Here is a 21,510-nt window from a genome sequence, read left to right as displayed (position 1 = left end):
TCATGAGAGGAAGCCAAGACCACATCCTAACTGACTCCGACTCTGAGCTCCCGCAAGTAGGGTCTAAGTCAGGGTCAAGTGTGTATCCGGGTGGTACTGGAAACAGAGCCTGGCACATTGTCAGGAGCCCTCAGATGAATAATGAATGAGGGAAGGAGGCAGGGAGGGAGGAGGGAGAGGGGAAGGAGGAGGCAGAGGGGAGAGGGGAGGGGGGGAGGGGTCAGGAAATAGGAACAGGGCAGAAGCTCCAAGCAGGGAGGAGTGCTGCCTGCATCCAGGAGGACAAAGCCACGTGCCTGCCACGCTCTGGCTGCGCCCCCCATGGCCGCACAGCCACTGCCACAGCGCCCCATGCCCCCTGCTTGTGTCGACGTCACTAGAAAAGGGATGAGGGTGAAAGAAAGGGAAGCTTGGCTTCAGGAGAGCTTTTCAGGGATTCGGGCTTGGGGAGGCCGCAAGATCTTCTTCCTCAGGGAGAAGGCCAGGTCAGCTGATGGCTCCCCAGGGTTAAGTGTTCCCCCCCAAAGAGGAAGGGGGAGGGGCAGAAAGAGGGAGTGGCAGAGGGGAAAAGGGAGCGAGAGACAGGAAGAAGGAGGGAAGGAGGGAGAGGAGAAGAGGCTGATGGGCGGGGGAGGCGCCGGCAGGCAGTGTACCCTCTGCGTCCTGTCCTGTCTTGGGCGGTGGCACACCCTCACCGGAGCTGAGCACCAACCTTCAGAAAGGCCGCCAGGCACAGCGGCCTCCATGTCCTATGCTGCCCTTCCCATTGGTGGATGGTGGGAGGTCCAGAGGGTCCAGAGGAGGAGCTGGCTGGTGGCAGGGGGCGTGTGGTGGGGTGGGGGCGCAGTGACTGTTGGCTAACCCTCTGGTGCCTATGGTGACCTTTGCTTGTAGGTGACTGGAGGGCGAGGGTGCTGCTCCCAGTCCTCAGGACCCCAGCTGTGCATCCTCTGTGCTGGCCGCTGGCCGCCCACATCTCCCCGGGAGGCCGGTGGTGCTGCTCAGGCGGGAGGGCCTGGGTTCAAGTCCTGACAAACCTGCTCACTTGCACACGCTCCATTAGGGTCATCTAAGGAGCTTTTGAAAAACTACTGATGCCTGTCCCCACTGCCAGGTCTGAGCAAACCGATCTGAACTGGAGCCAGGCATTGGCATGTCCTACGTGCTCCCGGCGGCCTCACCAGCCTGCCCGGCCACTGTGCTCCAGCCTGCCTCCTCCTTGCTCATTCTCAAGTACGCTCCCTTCGGGGCCTTTTCTGGAATGCTCTGTCCTTGGGGGTCCACCTTCCCTGCCCCCCCACAAGTCACGGCTGCCCCTGATCTTGTCAGAGAGCCCCCACCCCTGGCCGTCACATCTGTCCTGACCCTGCTCAATTTTGTCCTGTCACACTTCTGACCCCTGGATGTACCATGTGTGTATCTGGGTGACATCTTTCTAAGCTCTTTGACAGCAGGGACATGGCGGTTCTTTCACTGCCCCATCCTCAGGGCCCAACATAGCGCCTGGCACTCAATGAGCACTTGACAAGAAGGTGTATGGAGACACCTTCTCCGCCAGCAGTCCTGAGCCCCTGGAAGGTGAGGGCACCCCATGCACCTCGGCGTCCTGGGCCCAGCGACCGATTCATGGTGTGAGGATTTGCTCTGGAGACAGAAGGGCTCATGAGTGCTGGGAGGCCTCAAGATGGAAGCAGGGGTCCAAACGGACGGAGGTGGAAAGATGGGCCACAAGGGCGCTGCTTCAAGGAAGACAAGGAGGTCTGGCGACGGCGCTGACCCTCAGCGGGTCCAAGCAGCCGAGCAGGGCGAAGGGAGTGGCGGCCTGGGGGACTGGACCAGACTGGAGGGGCAGGGCGACTGGGAGCCCACAGGAAGGGAAGGGTGGGGCTGCGGAGAGCCAGCCCCAGGTCCCACCCCACCCCTGCAGCCAGCCACAACTAGGACCTTTTGTCAGGCAGCTGCAAACTACAAACGCCCGGCAGAGCGGGCATGGTGAAGGGAGAGGTCAGTCGAGACCCCGGGATCCCTGACCTACTCCAGGAGCGGATGGCGCAGTGGCACCAGGGGGGATATGACTCGCTAAGAGGTGCTTTTGCCCAGGGCTCCAGTGAAACAGGCAGGCTCCTGAGCCCTAAGGTATAAGGACATGATGGCGGGGGTGTCCAGGAAACACGTGCCTGTGTTGTTTAGCCTGGTCGCTAGAGAGCCAGGTGATGGCGCCTGACGCCCTCCGCCCCTACAGCTCATAACCAGACTCACCGGGCCCTCCAGCTGCCTTCTCCGGAAGCACTTCTGCACTGAAAGGTTTGGAGCGCTAACTACATACGAAGCCTGGTGCGAACCTGTCGCTGGGGGCCCCAGGCTTTCTTGGGCAGCTCAGAGTGCCTTGATGCCCCCCGCCCATAGACCTCCAATATACCCCCCCCACCCATGTGAGCCTCCACAACAGACAGAACAGCTGTCCCCGCCAGGAACTCTTAAAGGGGCAGGCCCCTCTGGGAACTGGTGGCCATCGCTGCCTGCCCACAACGGTGGTCTCGCGAGGTGCTCCAGCAAAGCAGCGGCAGCCTGGAGTCCTGCCTTCTTTGGATCCCCTGGCTCCGAGGGCCCCGCACTGTCCACACCTCCTTCTCTCTGCTCCTTTCCCTCCTTGAAGACCAATGGCTGGTATGGCCGACAGACCTGGGATTCTTATTTGCTTCATGACACTGGGGAAGACAGTTAACTTCACTGTCCTCACCTGCAGAGCAGGGAGAGCGACGGGGCTGTTGTGAGGGGTCAGTGAGATGCTTCCGAACGTGCTTGGCACGTAGTAGGGAGTCTCATCAATATCAGGTCTGTCTGGGCTCTTTCCAAACTCAGCTTTTTGTTTTGTTTTTGTTTTTTGGTGTGTGTGTGTGTGTGTGTGTGTGTGTGTTTGAGAGAGAGAGAGCTCACTGAAGGGGCAGAGAGAGAGAGAGAGAGAGTGAATCCCAAGCAGGCTCCGTGCTGTGAGTACAGAGCCCAATTCAGGGCTAGATCTCACAACGGTAAGACCATGACCTGAGCGGAAACTAAGAGTCAGACCCTTAACCGACTGAGCCACCCAGGTGACCCCCCACTCAACTTAGCTTAAAAAAGTCTGACTTGGGGGGCACCGGGATGGCTCAGTCAGTTGAGTGTCCGACTCTTGATTTCAGCTCAGGTCATGATCCCAGGGTCGTGGGATCAAGCCCTCCGTTGCTTAGCATGGAGCCTGCTTAAGAGTCTCTCTCTCTCTCCCTCTGCCCCTCTCCCTGGCTCATGGTCTCTCTCATATTCATATATTCATATATTATATATATATATATATATATCCCTGATTCCCACCACTACGTCTCCCAACAAGCACTAACTGTCCTATAGTTCGGGGACCGGCTGCCTGAAAAGGGTGAGGAAGTCCAGGGGGCAGAAGTGGTGCTGGGCTGAGAACCAAGCCCTGGTCCACCCCTTACTTTCATGACCTCGGAAGACATCACCCAACCTCAGCATTAGCTTCCTTCTCTGAAAGCAGCCACGCCAAGGATGTCAGCGGATTGGAAAGTGGTTATGGCTGGCTCTGAGGCCACTGGACAGGGAAAGTCAGGAGGTGCGGTTTGGGGCTGGCCTTCTCCGAGTGCTCTCGGGAGAACAAGCCTGGACGCTGACTTGGAAGACAGAGCAGGATGCTGGGAACTTTGGAAGATGTGTGTGCAAGAAGGTTGTGTGTACCCGAGGTGAGAGGCGGTCTGGGCAGCACAAGGTGGATTCAGGGTTTGTGGACACTGCTGCTGGGCTGGAGGACAGAGGTGCTCACCCTCGTTCTGTGCCCTGGCCTCGGCCATTCCCCATGTCAACCCTCTCTTAAACCTCCCTCCTTCCCTCCCAATTAGTCAGGAAGCTGTTCAGTTGGGGAGCAGGAGGGTCAGCTACAGCAGCCGGCACCCCTCCCCGGGACTCCCTCTCTGGCTGGCTCCACCCCTCCAGCCACCACCCTGGGCAGAGGCCTCCTCCACTCCACCCCACAACACCCAGAGCTGACTTCCGGCCCTGGAGGCGGCAGCATCCGGAATCCAGCAGGAAGGGTGCAGGGAACCCCGCCCAAGCCCAGGGTGGGCTCAGAGATCCACACAAACCAAACTCTCTGTCCACTTTATATACATATACATCTACAAGCACGCCCCAGCCGCACTCACGAGGCCTGGAGAAGGGCCTTCAGTCGTCCATCTTTGGCATCAATCTGTCAAAATCAGCTTTTCGGTACAGACTGCTCGCTCCTTTCTGTACAACATGAATTAAATATATTATCTGTCTTTGTGCTGAGTCACAGGACATTCACAGTACAGTGGGGGAGGAAGAGAGGGACTTGTGGGGAGGCCAAGACCCTCCAGGGCTGCCCCTCGGGCTGAGGGGTCGGGCTGGGCAGGGGTCTTGTGTAGCAAGGCCGGGCCTGGCCTCCTCTTGGCCTTGCCATTCGCGATTCGGCCAAGTGTTGAGGAGACCTTGGGGATACAACAGGCGTGCTCTGAAGGGGTGGTGAGGGCGCCTCCTTTGGGGCTGCGGCCCCTCATACTCCCAGCCTCTCAGGATCAAAGCCTGTGCGTTCTATCCCACCTTCCTCCACCTCAGACCGTGGCATTTACACCCTACCCTCTGGGGAGAGGGGTGGGCAGAGGTATGGGGAGGCTGGTGCCAGGATTGGGTGGAGCATGGATAGGGACACAGGGGTGGCAAGGAGGGAACGGGGGGGGGGGGGCAGAGGCTGTGCTAGCCCCAAGGAGCCGAGGCCGGCCTGGCACCAGTGTCAGGGTGACCTTGCATATCTGCGGGTCACCCCCAGGACCCTGGCCCAGGGCCGGCTGATCAGCGCCCGGGCTCGATAAGCAGGAACCGCTCTCGGGAAAGGGTGGACAGGCAGGAGCTTGGGTCAGAGCTCCAAGGGCAGTGAGTGCTCTACCACCTGCCAATTTAAGGCAATCCCGTTCAGACCAGGAAGAGGGGTGGGAGCCAGCTGAGGTGACAGAGTGAAGCTGGTGGTACCAGGCCACCTCTGGACTCAGCTGGACTCCAGCAGCATATGGGGCCTCTGGCCAGGAGAGGGGATGGGAACATGATGAGGGTGTGGAGAAGGGGGGGTGGGCTGCTATTCTCTCTGTTGCTCCCGGGACACCCTCCCTTCGAGTGGCGGGGGGCGGGTGGGCGTTGGCACACACATTGGCACGCAGGACTCCAGGGTCCTAGACAGGGTGCCGTGCCGCTTCCTGCTCTCAGAGGGGAAGAGGGTGAGTGAAGTGTGGGCAGGGGTGGGGGGGCACGGTGCTGCCCATGTCCTGGGCCCGGTGCTCAGTCTGGCCCCTGGAGTCTCCCGCCTGTGTGGGTCCCACGCTGGTGCCCGAGCACTTCATGGTGAGACAGGGTCTGAGGTCCCTCCCCACCCCCTCGTCTCCTCCTAGGACAGCGGCTCCCGCCCCGGCTCCAGGGCCGGTGACAGACGGTGTGGTGTGTAGGTGAAGGCTGCAGGGGAGGCATGTGGGAAGCAGGAAGAGGAAACAGCCATGGCCAGAGGTCTTCTGGGCCAGCCATCAGCCCTTGCTCCTCAGTCCTGCTGGGGCCACGCAGGCCCCGTCCTGCCTGTGGTTGTGCTCACTGTGACCTCTCGTCTCTCGGGCCGCAGCAGGGGGGTCACGGCTCAGAAGATGCTCTGCCTCCGGCTCTTCCCTCGTCCTGGACAACAGAGGGGAGAGGTGGGGCTGCAGAGAGGGGCCTGGGCAGAAGGGGGCCCGAGATTGGGAGGGACGGCCGTGCTCCGGTGCCACTCTGACAGAGCCAGCAAAAGTATGGTCTCAGAAGCCAGCAGGTCCTGGGTTCAAATCCCATCTCTGTTACTTGCTAGCCGCATGAAACTGTGACTTAACCTCCCCTATGCCTCAGATTCGGTGATTATGGGATTATTCAGCATTAATAGTACCTACTTCAGGGCACCTGGCTGGCTCAGTTGGGAGAGCCTGTGATGCTTGATCTTGGGGTCGTGAGTTTGAGCCCCACGCTGGGTGTAGAGATTACTTAAGAAAATACATATATATACACACACAAGCACCAGCTATAAGGGGTGTTTTAGGATAGACTGGAATAACGCACCTGTCACCCCCTCAGCTGTCCTAGAGACATGGTATGGAGGTGACAGTATTCAGAGTGTGAATGTACCAGAGAGAGCACGCACCTTCATCAGGGCTTTGTCAGTGCTGTGTCTGGGGTGGGAGTTGACAAGGGACACCCTGGAGGAGGAAGCCTGGGCAGGAGATAGGGAAGCCAGCCCCTTCCCCGCTCCCCACGGGTTCCCCGAAGTAAGGCCCATGTTGCGGAGGCCATGCTGATTTCCCTGCTGCAGGAGGGGCTGGTGGGCCCCATCTCTGTTCTTCCGGAGGGAGGAGCAGCCTGCCTGGTCTACTCCAATAAGGGGAGTGGTGGGGGAGCCCCTACCTGGCTGCTGAAAGGCCAGGCCCCGGTAGCCCGGGTCCTTCTGGAGCTGAATCTCCTTCAGGGAGAAGATGGAGGCAGCTGTGACGAAGGAGGGAAAAAGCAGGGAGAGAGCTGGGTAGGGGCGACCTACTCCTGGAGCCCATGGCCCCCCACACCTCCTGGCTGGGGAACCCCTTCATTCAGGACTGGGCCTTTCAGGCAGTGTCTTAGATCCCACAGTTTCTCCCCTTAGTGTCGGATGAGAACCCAAGGAAGGGAAGCCCCGGGCCCAAGGCTGCTCGGCTAGACTGGGACCTGTGGCCTCTTTGCTCCAGCTCTTCCGCCCACACCTGCTGCCCCTTCTTTGGTTCCGGGGTGACCCTGGTCCCCCTCCCCCAGCCTCCCCCAGACACTCACTATCTTCGAGCTGGTGCACACGCTCCCCCAGAGACCGGAAGTAGGGGTGGCTCAGGGCAGCCTCTGCTGACATGCGACTCTTGGATTCATACTGAAAGGCAGAGGGTAGGCTATTGGGCCCTGGCTGGGGACTCTGGGCACGCCTCTGGGCAGGGCAACTACTGCACTAAATTAGGTGGCCAGGATGCAAGGGGCCGCAGTCTAACCCAGGAGCCCCCGGGGTCAGCCGCCAGCCTCCAACTCCAAGCCAGTCCTAGGTCTCCACTCTTAGGGTCTCCAACTACCAAGAGAAAGACAGAAACGGGACTTCCAGAGAGTGACCTCCTCTTGGGATGGAAACACAGACGCTAAAGCAACCATGACCACATCAATAATAGAAATATTAACATGTGATACCACCAACTACCCTTCACTGCGTATTTACTTCACGACAGGTACCATACTGTGTTCCGTGGTCTCAATTTGTCCTCGTGACCATCTTCAAAACTACGAATTATTAATTCCTCTTTGCAGTTGAGGAAAAGGAAGCCCAGAAAAGTTCTAGAACTTGCCCACGGCTACACTGCTAGTAGGTGGGTCTGAACTGAGGTTCGAGTTCAGAGCACGCCCACTCCCAAGTCCCTCTTGGGCCTGGGTTGGGGCGACAGGGTGGAAGATGGGGGAGACGCCTGAGCTCTGGCGGAGGGCCCACGTGGGGCATGGGGGTTCGGCGCTATTTGGCTGCCTGGGCCCGGCCAGGCGCACACTCACCAGGAGGAGGCTGGTCAGGAGGTGGATGCCTTCGGTGTCCAACCTGCACGAGAACGGAGCGGGCACAAGCCTGATCTGGGTGGGGGTGTGTGTGTGTGTGTGTGGCCACCTCCAGAAGGGACAGCTGGGACCACGAGCAGGCCAGGAGGTGTGGGGAGGCACGGCTACCTGGGAGCGTGACTGATGAGCGGCTGGGGGAGGTATCGTGGGAAGTTGTAGGCTCTGAACTCCGACAGGGCCAGCACACCGGGCCACGTCTCTTCCGTAGGGGTCCCTGGGGAGACGAGAGGGGGTGGGAAGGGCATGGTGAGGGGCCAGAGCCAAGGGCGGCTTGGAAAGGTGCAACGAAGGAGGCGGGGGCAGAGAATGGCCAGAGAATGGCCGAGGCCACAGGGGTGGCCGCCCGCCCGGTTGAGAGCGAGGGGGAGCCCCTCTTCCCAGTCCCTTTAGGCGCCTGGGCTGGACAGAGTCCTGGCGCCCCCTGGTGGCGAGAGGGAGGGAGCGGCCGGAGACTGACCGAGGAGTCGGAAGATGAGGTGTAGTTCCTCCTTGACCGTGGAGCCGGGGAAGAGGGGCCTCCCCGTGGCCATCTCGTAGTGGATGCAGCCCACGCCCCTGCGGGGAGCAATGGGCAGGGGCGGCGTCAGGCTGGGCCTCCTCGCACCTGCCCTTCCTAGGGCTGCTCCACCAGGGCACCAAGGATGCCCTGCCTGCCACGGTGGCTCGAATGGTCATGGCTCTGGGGTGGGCGGCCCGGGACACTGGAGGCTGGCACAGCCCAATCCGCCACCGTGGCCTCTCTCTGGGGCTTCTCTCGGCTCTCCCCTCACGCTGTGGAGTTTGCGGCTGCACCCATGTGGCATCCTTAAGCAGTGCTGTCTCAAGCTTTGTCCACGTGTGCCCCCACCGGAAGAGGAAAGTCCATAAATCCACTCTCCTGGGGAACCCCTGGCACAGAGCACAGTGGCCATTCATCGGAAACCTGTGTTTTAGCTTTAAAACTGGGCTGATTTTTCATTCGACCCCAAATCATACGCGTGTTAATTTTCCCACAAAAACAATATATCCTTTCCGAAATTTTCAGTAGAACCGATGCTTGGGGGAGATTCCTCACGTTTACTCTGGAAGGCCTCCCGTACCCTCTGGTCACCTCCTAGGGGTCCCTGGGGGCATGTTTCAGAAGCATAGCCTTGGAGGGTCTGTTTAGAGCCAGGGGAACCCCGGGGTAGTCCAGGCTTAGTTTTTCGTATCCAGCTACTTCAGCAGGATGTCACATGGCTTCTAGTCAAAGGTTAGGCAGTTCTTTGCAGAGGGACTTGAGGCCACAAGAGGGAATGTGGGGGTGTGAATCCCCCCCTCACCTTGGCCCCACGGCACTCACTCACCACATATCGATGGGGGTGGAGTACTCTGTGGACCCCAACAGCACATCGGGGGGCCTGTACCACAGGGTCACCACCTCATTGGAGTAGGTCTTCGTGGGCACCGACTTGGCCCGCGCCAGGCCTGGGGACAGACATGTCACTGGATCTCCCTCCCCCACAGCCCCCGCCTCCCGAGGACACCGTGCCGGATCCCCCCTCGCCCTGCCGGGCCGTGGCCCTCACCGAAGTCAGCCAGCTTCAGCTCCCCCCTCTCGCTAATGAGCAGGTTCTGTGGTTTCAGGTCCCGGTGCAGGATCTTGCGGCGGTGGCAGTAGGCGAGGCCCCGGAGCAGCTGGAACATGAAAATCTGCGGGAGGAGGGGAAGCGGACGGTGAGTGAAGGACACAGCGTGTCCCACGTGGGAGACCCTGCGTCTCTGCCCCACGGCTCGGATGGGGATGGGGCAGGGACGGAGGGGCAGCGAGGTGTCTGGAGAAGAGCAACCTCGTGTTCTACCCACGCTGCTCCCCATCCTGGGCTCCGTCCATCCCAGGGGATCGCATCCACAGAGGAGGGCATCAGGTGTGCTGGAGGCCAGAGAGTTCTCTGGCCTGGGAGCTGGGGGTGGGGGGTGGGGCACGAAGGGCCAGGAAGGGCCTGGGCGGGGAGGTGTGCCCTTGATTCTTTAACAATGACCAGAAGAGGTCACTCATCCTTTTATGCTTCTCCAGAAGCCTCCCTTTATCCATACACTCATTTGACGGATGGGAAAGTGGTGCTCGGAGCTGGCGAGGGGATTCTATGTCAACAGCTAGATGGTGGTAGAGGGTGTGTGCACTGGTGGGGTAGAGAAGGGTGCTTACCCCGAATGGCAGTGACCTTGCACACCCTCATACATTTGAAATTTTTTTTTAACGTTCACTTATGTATTTTTTGAGAGAAAGAGACAGAACGTGACAGGGAGAGGGACAGAGAGAGGGAGACACAGAATCGGAAGCAGGCTCCAGGCTCCGAGCTGTCAGCACAGAGCCCGACGCGGGGCTCGAACCCACGGGCCGTGAGATCATGACCTGAGCTGAAGTCGGACGCTCAACTGACTGAGCCACCCAGGCGCCCCAACCCTCATACACTTGAAGGTCTGAGCAACCTCAGCAGCTGGGCCCCTATTGGTGAGCGTGGGTTCCCACGCTGGGCTTGAAAACAGGTGGGTGCCAAGATAGGGTGTCGGAGGGGAGGCGGCCCTCCTTGAGGCTCTCACCTTGACATTGTGCATGCTCATGAGGTTTCCACAGTGGTCCAGATACTGCTTCAGGTCACTGTCCTGGAACACAGAGCCTGGCTCAGCCCTGACTTGTCCTGACCCCCGGCCGGAAGCCCCTCCCTGGGCAGAGCCCAAGCTCCGAGCTGCCCTTTAAGCCCCCCTGGCCCACTCCCGCATGGGAGCATCTGAGAACCTGGTTCTAGAACAAGGCCTGGGCTGCCCCTTCCTGCTGTCCCCACCCCTACCACTGAAAGGAGAAGCCGCTAGCCCCAGCCCGACTCACCAGGTACTCAAACACCAGGGTGAGAGACCGCTCCGTGTGGATGAGGTCATGCAGCGTCACAATATTGGCATGCTTTAGATTCTTCAGAAGAGACACTGTGGGGTGACAGGCCCACCTGGGTCCCTGGGCCCCACAAACCCCTCATTCCCTCTTTTCCCGCAATCAGCCTCGGGACCCCCCGCCCCCCCCCCAGCAATGACCCTCTGTCCCCAAGCTCCCACTGGGAATCAGGTCAATGAAGCCCTCCTCCCCGGAGCCCCCAGGAGCGCAGGACCCTAGGACGTTGTACCCTCTCGGATGGCGGTGCAAGGCGCCCCCTCCTCATGCTCCAGCCGGATCTCCTTCAGGGCCACGAGGTTCTCTGTCAGTTTGCTGCGCCCCTTGAAGACTGTGGCATAGGTACCCTGGGGACAAGAACCCCAGCCGCACCAGCCACACTCAGGGCCCACAGTCCTCTGTCCAGCACCCTCCCCCTCGTGCCTCCGCTTGGGCTGGGCCCTTCGTCCCTCCTCTCCTTTCACTGCTATTCTCTGTTTCCTCCGAGGGCCACCTCTCTATGACTTTCTCCCTCCCTCCTCCCTGTTCAGGATGCACTGTCCTCCCCCGAGGCCCCCAGAAGGCGAGGTGCCCTTCTATTCTAACGCCAGTTTTGCCCTTCCTCGTGTCGACGTTTACAGGTCGGTCTCCTCTTTGGGTTCCGGGAGGGAGAGGGCTGTGTCTGTAGACCTCCGCCCACCCCAAGGCTCTGACACCAAACGCGGTAACAGAAACTGCGGACGGCACCCAGTGCTTACCGTGTGCCGGGCACTAAGTGTGCACACGAGCTTATTATAGTAACCTGTTCCGGCCTCAACAACCCTAGGCGGCAGAGCGATTGCATCTCCATTTCCAGAGGAAGAAACTAAGGCAGAGAGAGGTCATACGACCGTCCAAGGCGACAGAGCTAGCAAATGCTAGAGCAGGGATTTGAATCCAGAGAAGTACTTTCAGGCAAAAAAAAAAAAAAAAAAAAAAGGGCTGGATTATGCCCAGAGCCCACGGGCCACTGTGTCCTCAATGTCCTCCAGGACCTGGGCCCCCCTCAATGCCTGCAAAAGGCTGGGCCAGACTGGCCGGCCAAAATGGTACGCCTCTGTGGGGCGGGGGCAATGAGAAGGCAGGGAGGGCAAGGAAGACGCTGACCCTGCTCTTGAGCGTCCTGCCCGGTCTCTTACCTCCCCCAGTTTGTCCAGTTTCACGTATGTTTCCAGTTTCCCAAAGCCGATATCTGACTGAGAGGGAGAGACACAGGGTCCTGTGAGCTTCAAGGCCCCAGTAGCCCCACATACATGACGCCCCCCCAACCAGCCTCCGGGAGGGAAGGGAATGAGACCCCCATTGGTGAGAGGGAAGAACAGAGGCTAGCGGGGAGGAGGGCAGCCACAAATCCTGCCTCTTGGCCCCTCCCCTCTATCCCTGTGATAAAGGAAGGAGCCTTGGAAGTAAGAGTTCCCTCCTCCCCTGGCAGTGGAGGGTGTGGAGCCAGGGCTGGGGCACATGGGACTGCCGCACACCTTCTCCCTGTCTCCGCCTTGCTCGGATGACCAGCTCCCCCTGGGCAGGAACTGTGCCTTTCAGGACCCAGTTCAGAACCCGCCTCCCCGGCAGCCTCTCTCATCAGCATACCTTCTCTAGCTCAGTGGTACCCGACCCTTAACGACAAGATTCCTGGACCCCACCACCCAGAGTCTGATTCTGTAGGTATCTGGAGCAGGGACCAGAGTCCATGTTTTTTGCAAGATGCTCCCAAGGAAATGTGATAAGCGTCCGCGACTGGAAAGCACGGGCCAGCTGGTCTATGGATCTCACCCCAGTGGAGATCCTGGGGCCCAGAGAGGGCTGGGGGCTCAGCCCCAGGCCCGGTGGGACTCCTCTAGGGAAGGGATATTGACCAAGTACAAGGTTTGTGAGTCTCCTGAGGCCAGCAGGTGGCGCTGGAGGGCCACAGACTACTGCAGGCCTCAGCTGGGACCCTCAAAACGAGGACTGATGTATCCAAGTTGGGGAGAGGATGGTCCACCCTGGTGACCTCTGACCCTTTTAGGACTCACCAGGGATGCTCGGCGGGACATGCGGCTGAGCGGTTTGGGCAGGTCTGGACTCTCCAGCTGTAGCTTCTGCAGGAATTCCTGGGGCAGGCGGATGTCCATGGGCAGAGAGAGCCTCTTACTGATGTCCTACGTGGCCGGGATGAGACAGGGACACTAGCATTTGCTCCAGGTTACCTCGTGCTGTGGGACCCTCGCCTTTCCCCCAGGGCCCGGCTTTCCTGTACAGCAATCCCAGCAGGGCCAAACCATGGACTGTGGCCCCAGGCTCACAGCTGCTTCAAAGATGTGCTCAGAGACATATGTGAACACACAGGGGTTGCTGTGTGACCTTAGGAGGTCCCTTCCTCTCTCTGGGCTGCAGTATAACCATCTACGGAATGAGGTTCCTACAGACGCTGTGATTCTGTAAGCCTGTTTTTCATTTACTTGGGCACATGCATACGGGTCACAAGAACAATAATCAAATTGTCCAGCCCTTGCCATGTACCGGGACTGTTCTATGCACTTGGTATATATTAACTTGCCTAATCTCCACGATGGCCATTTTGACACAAGGAGACTGGTATGCAGTGCTTGAGAAACTTGCTCAAGGTCGCAGAGCTGAATAGTGGCGGAGCTGGGATTTGAACCCATGAAGTCTGGCTCCCACGCAACCACCCTCCTTGGGCATACGCTGTAGACGCGTCTGTCACCTGCACAGGGCAGAGCCCTGGGCCCCTCACCTCCATGGAGAAGCGGCGCTGATTCTGCCGCCGGTACTGCATGCCCGGGGACAGCTGCCCAGGGTCCTCCCCGCTGTCTGTCGGGGAGAAGGTGCTGGACGCCGGCTGGGGGTCTCTGCCGAGAGGACTGAGCTGCAGGTCTGAGAGCAGAGGCATGAGTTGCCCACCCCGGCCCTCTGCCCCGGAGGGAGGGGAGGGGTGGGGAGGGGAGTCTGCTGCCCCACCTCTGTCCTTCCCCAGCAGTGAGGGCGTGGTCAGGACGGGCCAGGAGGGGCCGTGGGGGAGCATCAAGGATGGGGCGGGGGTGGGGGGGCAGACACCTCACCCTCATTGCGCCGGTTGTGGAGCTGGTTGAACTGCTCTGTGAACTCGGTCAAGGACTCCTCGATGGTCTCTGTGCGGGGCACGGATAAGGAAAGACGACGCTTAAAGTTCTTCATCTTGTTCATGGTCAGCAGGGACCAGGCAGCAGGGCCTAAGACGGGAGAGGGGAGAAGGGCAGGTGAGGACACGGCACCGGGTCCGTGCTGACACCAGCTGTGAATTCTGGGTCTTGGTCTCCGTCTGCCCCTCGAGCTCTGGGGCCCTGCATCCAGAAGCTGGGGTTGCATCTTCTTAACCAAAGTTCGAGCCCCCAGAGGGGAGGACCTAGCAGCCCTCTTCCTCCCTGCGAATCTCGTTCCCCCAGGATCCCCTGCCCCCCGGGGGAGATGGTCACACCATGAATCAATCAGTATAGCAAAGTACTGCTCATAATAGCCGCACGATGTGCCAGCAGGACCCTGGGGGCCTCACCGGGGCCAGATGGTAACCTTTTAGCTGCTGGAGGTCTAGAAGGTTCTCAAAAGAGGCCTCGAGTGGCAGCAAGGGGACCAGAACTCGGTGACGCTCAGGCCAAATAGCTCTTTACCAACTTGTATGTGAGAGCCTGAGTATGCGAACAGCCAGTAAGCCTTGCTGATTGACGCCCACAAGCTGAACATCAGCTCTGCCTACAGCTTTGTGACAGAATCTGGCCCCAACTCCCATTTCATCGTGCTACTGACACCTGGAGGTCCCTCTCTGGCTTGTCCTAGGTCCCTGGGAGACAGGAGAAGAGAAGGAAGGGACAAGGGAGGGGACATATGCATCTGAGCGGGCCCGGCCCCATCTCTCCAGCTGGAGGGAGGTCAGGAGCAGCTGAAGGTCTCAGGGGAAACACAGAAGTTTGCCGGAAAAAGAGGGCCCCAGGGACGGGAGGCTGGGCCCGTCCCTCGGCAGAGCCCCGAGGGCGGCAGGGTGTCCACTGCAGAGAACACAATGGGGGAAGAGGGTGGGCTGCTAGGCTCACCCCCAAGGCCCCTGTCCCAACCAGAAAGGGTTCCCTCCTTGTGGCTCCCCAGCCCTCCTGCCCTCTGAGTGAGGGGACACCCCCAGCCACCCAGTAAGACTGCTTCTTCCTACAGACACTTTCTTCTCTATCCTGCCCTGAAAACCAGAGAGGGGCTGGCCCACCTCGCTTCCCCAAATCACCCCCTCCCTGCTCTCCTCCATGATTTCATAAGCTCTCGGTGTGGCTGCCCTCATCCCGCTCTGCCCACACCTCCCTCAGCTGCAGGGGGACTGAGAGGCCTCACAAGGGCCCCACTGACGCCTGCCAAGAAGACACCCAGGGCCAGTCCTGTGATGGGAGGGGGGCACCCTGCACCCTCTCCCAGCTTTTACCCAAGCACCAGGCACAGCCCATCCCCAGGGGATGCTCTCCGCCCCGTCACTAGCCAGTACCCCGTTGCCGAGGCAACCAGACCCCTCCGGAATCCTCCTGGTTTAAGGGATTATGGGTCAGTAACATGTTTGCTTTGCTTAATGATCATCCTCTGTCCTCAGCCAGCCTGGAAAGGGTCCCTTCCCTGGGCCTGCTGGCTCCTAGCTGCCCCCAAATGCACCTGAGTCGTGGCCCTGCAGCAACCCTGAGCCCAGAGACTGAGGGTGGCCAGGCCCTCTTTCCTCAGGCCGGCAGGTCTCAGCGTAGAGGTCTCAGGTCTGCGCTGCCTACCGAGCCCATCTCTGTCAGCGGGTCCTGGAGGCTCACTTAGTTCAGTGAGGACTGAGCAAATGAGGACTGAGCACCTACTGCGTCCAGGCATTGTGCTAAGGCACGGGGGTCACGATGGCGAGTAAAGCGCGGCCTGTATTCTCAAGGAACTCGGGCTGGTGACACCTTTGATGAGAAGGTATCAGAAGCTCTTCTACCAGCTTCCTTGGCAAAGCCCAGCAGGCTTGGACTTTCCCGGTTCTCCATCCCTAAGCTCATTCCCGCCAGCCAACCTCAGCCACTCCTCCATGGCTCTTTGCCATCTCGGGCCTGCCTTCTTCTGCTTTTTAAAAAAAATATATTTTTTTTATGTTTATTTACTTTTTTTGAGAGAGAGACAGAGACAGAGCGTGAGCAGGGGAGGGGCAGGGAGACAGGGAGACACAGGATCCGAAGCGGGCTCCAGGCTCCGAGCCGTCAGCACAGAGCCCGATGCAGGGCTCAAACCCACGAACTACGAGATCATGACCTGAGCCGAAGTCGGACGCTCAACCGACTAAGCCACCCAGGCGCCCCGACAAGACTAATTTTTAAAAATCAACGTCAAAAGCTCATTCTGATTAGTTTACAAAGAATAACATTAAGGACGGACCAATGTATTTTCTAATTACATATGTTCTATTAAAATCTGTCATCATAGGGGCTCCTGGGTGGCACAGTCGGTTGAGCATCTGACTTCAGCCAGGTCACGATCTCGCGGTCCGTGAGTTCGAGCCCCGCGTCGGGCTCTGGGCCGATGGCTCAGAGCCTGGAGCCTGTTTCCGATTCTGTGTCTCCCTCTCTCTCTGCCCCTCCCCCGTTCATGCTCTGTCTCTCTCTGTCCCAAAAATAGATAAACGTTGAAAAAAAAAATTTAAAATCTGTCATCATAGAATAAATGCACAAAGGAATTTAGTCCATTGAGGCAGAGCTAAACTCCGTATTTTAATCCAGATTCTTACACTTTCTAGGTTATCAACACATTAACATAAAACTATAGTGCAAAATTTTAAGGATCCGAACAAAGAATTTATCTTAGTTTTAAGGCAAGTCAGAAAAATTTTCAGTTGAGCAGCACAAGATTTATCAACCTTAATAAAAATTTAAGTAACGCACATATGAAATACAACATAAAAAGACTACTTTTTCATGGCATTAACAGTTTTCTGTCAGTATGATGTCCTTAAGACACCTGCACAAAGTGGCAGAACTGGGCACACCATAATCATCGTAAGTCCCCATCTATAAATTTAAAAACAAGCAGAGTTACTATTTGTGAGTCCCTCAGTGGAGTCCAATGACCACTCACTGATGGGTGTCTATCAGGAAAGGTTTTGGTTTTTTGTTTATTTATTTTTGAGACAGAGAGAGACAGCACAAGAGGGCAAAGGGCAGAGAGAGAGGGAGACACAGGATCCGAAGCAGGCTCCAGGGTCCGAGCTGTCAGCACAGAGCCCGACGCGGGGCTCGAACCCACGAAGCGTGAGATCATGACCTGAACCGAAGTCGATGCTCAACCGACGGAGCCCCCCCGGGGCGCCCCTGGTGCCTTCTGTAGGACTCACAGACGGGAAGCTCCCAGAGGGCAGCCACCCCACTTCACGCTGTAGTGGCAGCCAGCTGAGGGCGAGGGGGTGTCCCGCGATAGAAGTTTCGTGATAGCGGCGGCATATGGGTTCCGGGGACAAGAAGATCTAGACGCGTCCTACCTGTGGCCTCCCATTCCCAAGCAGGACAGGAGAGCGGAGATGTCCCCGCCGTACAGGTCCATTGTTTACCAAGCGGGCTGAACATTAGCAGCACCAAGGGAGTATTTTTAAAAACTCAGATTCCTGGGTCTCACCCTCAGAGTCTGGAACGGAGAATGTGGACTGAGAAAACGAATTTTTTTTTTTTTTTTTTTTTTAAAGAAGCATCCCCAGTGCTCTGGACACGGAGCCATGGTGAAAAGCATCCGATGTCCAGGTAAGGGATGGTAGTTCACCCCGGTTTCCAGCTTCTGTGCTGATGGGGAATCCTCAGAGCTGGGGAGGTGCAGGAGGGCAGAAGGAAGGCATGCCGAGTAAAGCAGCAGACCCCCCACCCCTCCCTGCCAACCACCACCGCACAGAAGGGAGAGGAATGTCTGCCCTGCAGACTGATGCCCCAGGCTTGGCCATCGTTATCCTAGGGCCTCGCGGCAGTGGAGGGGGGGCAGTCACTTGGCTCCTTGAGGTCTGAGCTCTGCCAAGAGGGACTAGTCACGCCCCCTCCTAAAAACAGGGCTCCCCCATAAAGCCGTCCTGCAGTCTGGGATTTATGGGATGGCATGCTGGGTTTGTGTTCGGGAATCCACCAGTAGCTGCCATAAATCTTATGCCCTTGCTCTTGTCTGTAGGGAAGGGGGGCTCATTAAAGGCCTTCGGGGAGGGAGGCCCCCAATTTCTGCAAGACTTGCACCTGCTCCTGCTCTCCCCTCACTTTAGTTAGGAGCCAGGAGCCACCGGCTTGGGTCTAGGGTGGGGTGGAGGGTGGGGTGGGAGCTGGAAGGAGGGTGAAGCAGAGGACGGCTTCTCAAGCAGGAATGCAGGGCCACGCGATGCGGAGGGACGGGGACCGGCTGTTCTCCACCCACTCGGGACCCAGAGGAAGTGATTGTCACTGTAGCAGGAGGGATAGAGGGCACATGTAAGGATGGACTTTCTGATGGTGACAGTGGAGCAGGCGGCAGGGGTGGTGGCCACAGCAGAGAGTGGACGTCTCTCTCTGCTGGGGACAATCGGGGCATTGAGCCGGACAGGGTCTTGGGTGTGACAGGGCAGACGGAGTGGTGAATGGTTAGTTGTTCCCCAGCTCAAGACATAAGATGCCTCTGTCGCTTTTCCCTTGAGAGAATCGGCTCTTCAGATTTGGGGGTCAAGGGGGAAGGGAGACAGGAAAAAGGCCTGTCACCTTGGTGCCGTCTGCCCCTCACCCCCATCTGGGGACAGAAGGGCTCAGTGTGACCCAGCCTGCGGCCGGCCCAAGGCCGGGCACAGTGTGGCCTTTGTCCCTGGGCCAGGGAGCCATCTGGGGCTGCCTTCGTGCAACTGGTGCCAGGGGAGGAGGGGGATGGGCGTGGGGGATGCTGGCCTGGCTGGGCTGTCTGGGGCGGGGGGGGGGGCATGTCGAAGCAGAAGGGCCCCCCTCAGGAACTGTGGGGTAGACCCTCCACAAGCAGATGCCCAACTAGGCCTTCCCTCCTGCACCCCCTGCCAGGGAAGCCTAAAGCTCTCAGCCTACCTGCTGTCACTTCCTCCCGGGCATACACCGGCCAGCCCGGAGCTTCCTGCTGGGGCCAGAGAAGCGGGCAGCACAGGAGGAACGGGCCGGGAGGAAACTGACACTTGCCCAGAGGCCACCATGCACCCAGTGATGAAGGGCTGAACTTCTGGAATGCAGGGAGGACGCGGAGGCTCCAAGATGAGAGCTGACTTGCTCAAAATCATGCGGCAACTTCCTGGTCATTGCCGAGCGCACAGACTCCGTGACCACACGGCTCCTTGCTTCTCCTAAGGGGAGCTCTCCCCGCCCCACCCCTCCCTATGGACGAGGCTGTGAGTGCTGTTTCCTGTTCCGGGTCTCTCCCACCCCCGCCCCGAATTAAAAACCAAATTCAAATCCTGGTGTTACATAGGCAGGGCTGGATGGTGGCAGTGATGTTCTATGATCTCTCTTAGCTTTGGTTCCGGTCCTTGATTTGACAAGTATCTATTGAACAGCTACTACATGCCATGCCCTGTTGTAGACCCTGCGAATCCATTTATGAAAGAAGCAGACATAGTTCCTGCCCTCATGGTACTTATATTTTAATGGTGGGGAGCAGCAGACAAGCAAACAAATACATAAGTGCACAGGATGTTAGATGATGGCGACAAGTGCAATGGAGGAAAACAAAGTAGCAAAGAAGGATGGAGTGTGGGGGGGTGGGGTGTTGCAACCTGAAACAGGGTGGTCAGGAAGGTCTCCATGGGGAAGCGACACCTTAGGAAGAATTCCAAGAAGGTGTAGGCGAGGGAGTTAGTCATGCCGAACCTGGGGGGGAGCAGATCAGTGCGGAACAGGAGGTGCAAAGGTCCTGAGGCAGAAGTGTTAGTGTGCTCTACGAACAGCAGTGTGGTTGCAGAGGAGGCCATGGACGAGCACGGAGCAGATGGTGTTGGTCCCCACAGGGAACAGGAAGGTTCTGGCAGATGACTGACATGATCCCACTTAGATTTTAACAGGGTACCTCTGGCTGCTGTGTTGAGAACAGACCGTATGGGCAAGGAAGGAAGCGGGGAGCCTAGTCAGGAGGCTCCTGTAGAGATCCAGGTGACAGATGGTGGTGGCTGAGACCAGCGTGGGAGCAGTGGAAGTGGTTGGCTTCTGGATATATCTTGCAGGTGGAGCCAAAGGGATTTACGGACGGATTTGTCCAGGGGGTGACAGAAGGGAGTCAAGCGGGACCCTGAAGGGCTCTGGCTGGAGCACGTGGAAGGATGGGGTGGCCATCGGTGCAGGTGAGCAAAGCTGGGATGGAGGTTCTGGAGGGAAGCCCAGGAACTGGGTTTGGGGCAAGTGTTGATGTCCAGTGGGCACCTGTGTGCAGGCACGGAGCACCCGGACACGGTGCAGCCCGCACAAGGAAGACACTAGGAGATGTCAGCTCTTCTCTGTCTTCTCTCAAGCCCCTGCTAAGATGCAAAGATGTGCCGGAAGAGAGGCCCCAGATCAAGCTCATCAGACACGTCCCTCGCACACCTCTTTACAGCCTGTGAAGGGCTCTGAGACCCCGGATGGAAGAGGGGCAGGAGGCAGGAGCCCGCCAGCTATCTGCAGGCCGGAATCCCCTGACAAAGAGGGAAAGGCCAGGCAGGCAGGGTCCCCCCCCTCCCCCCACCCCTGCTCAGACTGATACAACTCTCCAAAGCCATGCAGGGCAGAGGACCCCGGTCCTCAGAGGGGAGAAAGCTCCCCACAGCAGGCCAGGCCGGTCCACGGGCCCTTTGCACAGGTAGTCCGGACACAGCCTGCTGCCCCCGATCCCAGGACAGTCTCTCCCAGCCCCTCCCGCCTACCACCTGCCGGGCCCTTACCGGGAAGCTATGGAGGCAGAGGAGGTTGGCAGAGCATCCAGGGAAGCTGGGTAGGAACGTCCACCTCACGGAAGTGATACTAACGCGGAAGGCAGGGGTCAGCTCCATCCCTTAACCTCCAGGGAGCCAGGCTTTGAGATTCCTCTCAGCAAACCCTTCCGAGAAGCCCTTTGCCTTCTCCCTAAATAAAGCCCCAATCTGCAGCCTGCACCCAAGGTCCTTCGATCCAGCCCCCTTGCTCCCCGGCTTTGCTCTCCCCGCTCCCCACAACCCTAGCTCGGCTCCAGCACCTGTACCCCCTGCACACGGTTCAGGCCTGGGGTCTTCCAAGGCTTCCCCGAACAGCTAGGGCCACCGGGTGGCCCTGTGATGGACACAGTCCGAGAACGCGCATAATCTCCCAGGGCCACAGTGAGGACTTTTCAAGTGCCTCTCCCACAAGGGTGCTCTGCTCTCTCTGCCCGGTGCCGGTGACATACAGCAGACAGGCACGTGGTGAGCACCTACTGGGTTCCAGGAACAAGTCAGATGCTTCTCCCAGCCCCTCTTCTGGTTTCGTCCCGTTTTCTTTTCTTTTTTAGATCCCTGTCTCCGTGGTCCCGGGGACAGGGCTCCAAGGACAGAACTCCCAACTGCCCACTTTCTGGAGCCCAGAGGGTCTGAGCCTCAGTCTCAAAGGCTGCCCACTGGCCAGGATCCTCGGGGCACCCTCTGCTGCTCGCTCCCTGCCCCCAATCCCGGTCACTCTGCCGCTTTGGGCGGGTTTCAAAAGAACAAGAGGCCACGGCCGAGCAAGTTTGCAGCCGTCATGAGCTGGGACTTCAGAGACATGCCCTGTTCCCAGTGAGAAGCGTGCCTCAGGGAGCCCTGCAGATATTACCTGTTCTGCCCTCCTCTGGCTGCCCCTGCCCTGCACAGCGTGGGGCTTCGGTTTCTCCAGCTTGTGACAAACCTCAAGCCCACCAGTCACCCCACGGCTGCCTGAAGTTGCTGCCACAGCAGAAGCCCCGGAGGCCCC

General features: G+C 58.7%; 1 protein-coding gene across 1 annotated transcript in view; it reads right to left on the bottom strand.

The window, feature by feature from the left end:
• Positions 1 to 4,135: 4,135 nt before the first annotated feature.
• The window catches only part of CDK18 (cyclin dependent kinase 18), a 70,835-nt gene continuing 53,460 nt past the window's right edge, over positions 4,136 to 21,510 (bottom strand). Inside the window, exons 7-21 of the mRNA XM_043568056.1 lie at positions 13,669 to 13,818; positions 13,344 to 13,483; positions 12,622 to 12,747; positions 11,746 to 11,802; positions 10,821 to 10,935; positions 10,532 to 10,626; positions 10,246 to 10,308; positions 9,231 to 9,354; positions 9,009 to 9,129; positions 8,141 to 8,238; positions 7,792 to 7,897; positions 7,624 to 7,666; positions 6,874 to 6,964; positions 6,478 to 6,532; positions 4,136 to 5,721 (exon numbers count right to left, since the gene is read on the bottom strand). Coding sequence (XP_043423991.1) covers positions 5,580 to 5,721; positions 6,478 to 6,532; positions 6,874 to 6,964; positions 7,624 to 7,666; positions 7,792 to 7,897; positions 8,141 to 8,238; positions 9,009 to 9,129; positions 9,231 to 9,354; positions 10,246 to 10,308; positions 10,532 to 10,626; positions 10,821 to 10,935; positions 11,746 to 11,802; positions 12,622 to 12,747; positions 13,344 to 13,483; positions 13,669 to 13,818 — 1,526 coding nt within the window. The 3' untranslated portion in view covers positions 4,136 to 5,579. The remainder of the gene's footprint in view (positions 5,722 to 6,477; positions 6,533 to 6,873; positions 6,965 to 7,623; positions 7,667 to 7,791; positions 7,898 to 8,140; positions 8,239 to 9,008; positions 9,130 to 9,230; positions 9,355 to 10,245; positions 10,309 to 10,531; positions 10,627 to 10,820; positions 10,936 to 11,745; positions 11,803 to 12,621; positions 12,748 to 13,343; positions 13,484 to 13,668; positions 13,819 to 21,510) is intronic.

The sequence above is a fragment of the Prionailurus bengalensis genome, chromosome E4 (genome assembly GCF_016509475.1).
Source record: "Prionailurus bengalensis isolate Pbe53 chromosome E4, Fcat_Pben_1.1_paternal_pri, whole genome shotgun sequence".
Taxonomy (NCBI): domain Eukaryota; kingdom Metazoa; phylum Chordata; class Mammalia; order Carnivora; family Felidae; genus Prionailurus; species Prionailurus bengalensis.
Note: the sequence above shows the minus strand (reverse complement) of the source record. Positions and strands in the feature narration are given on the sequence as shown.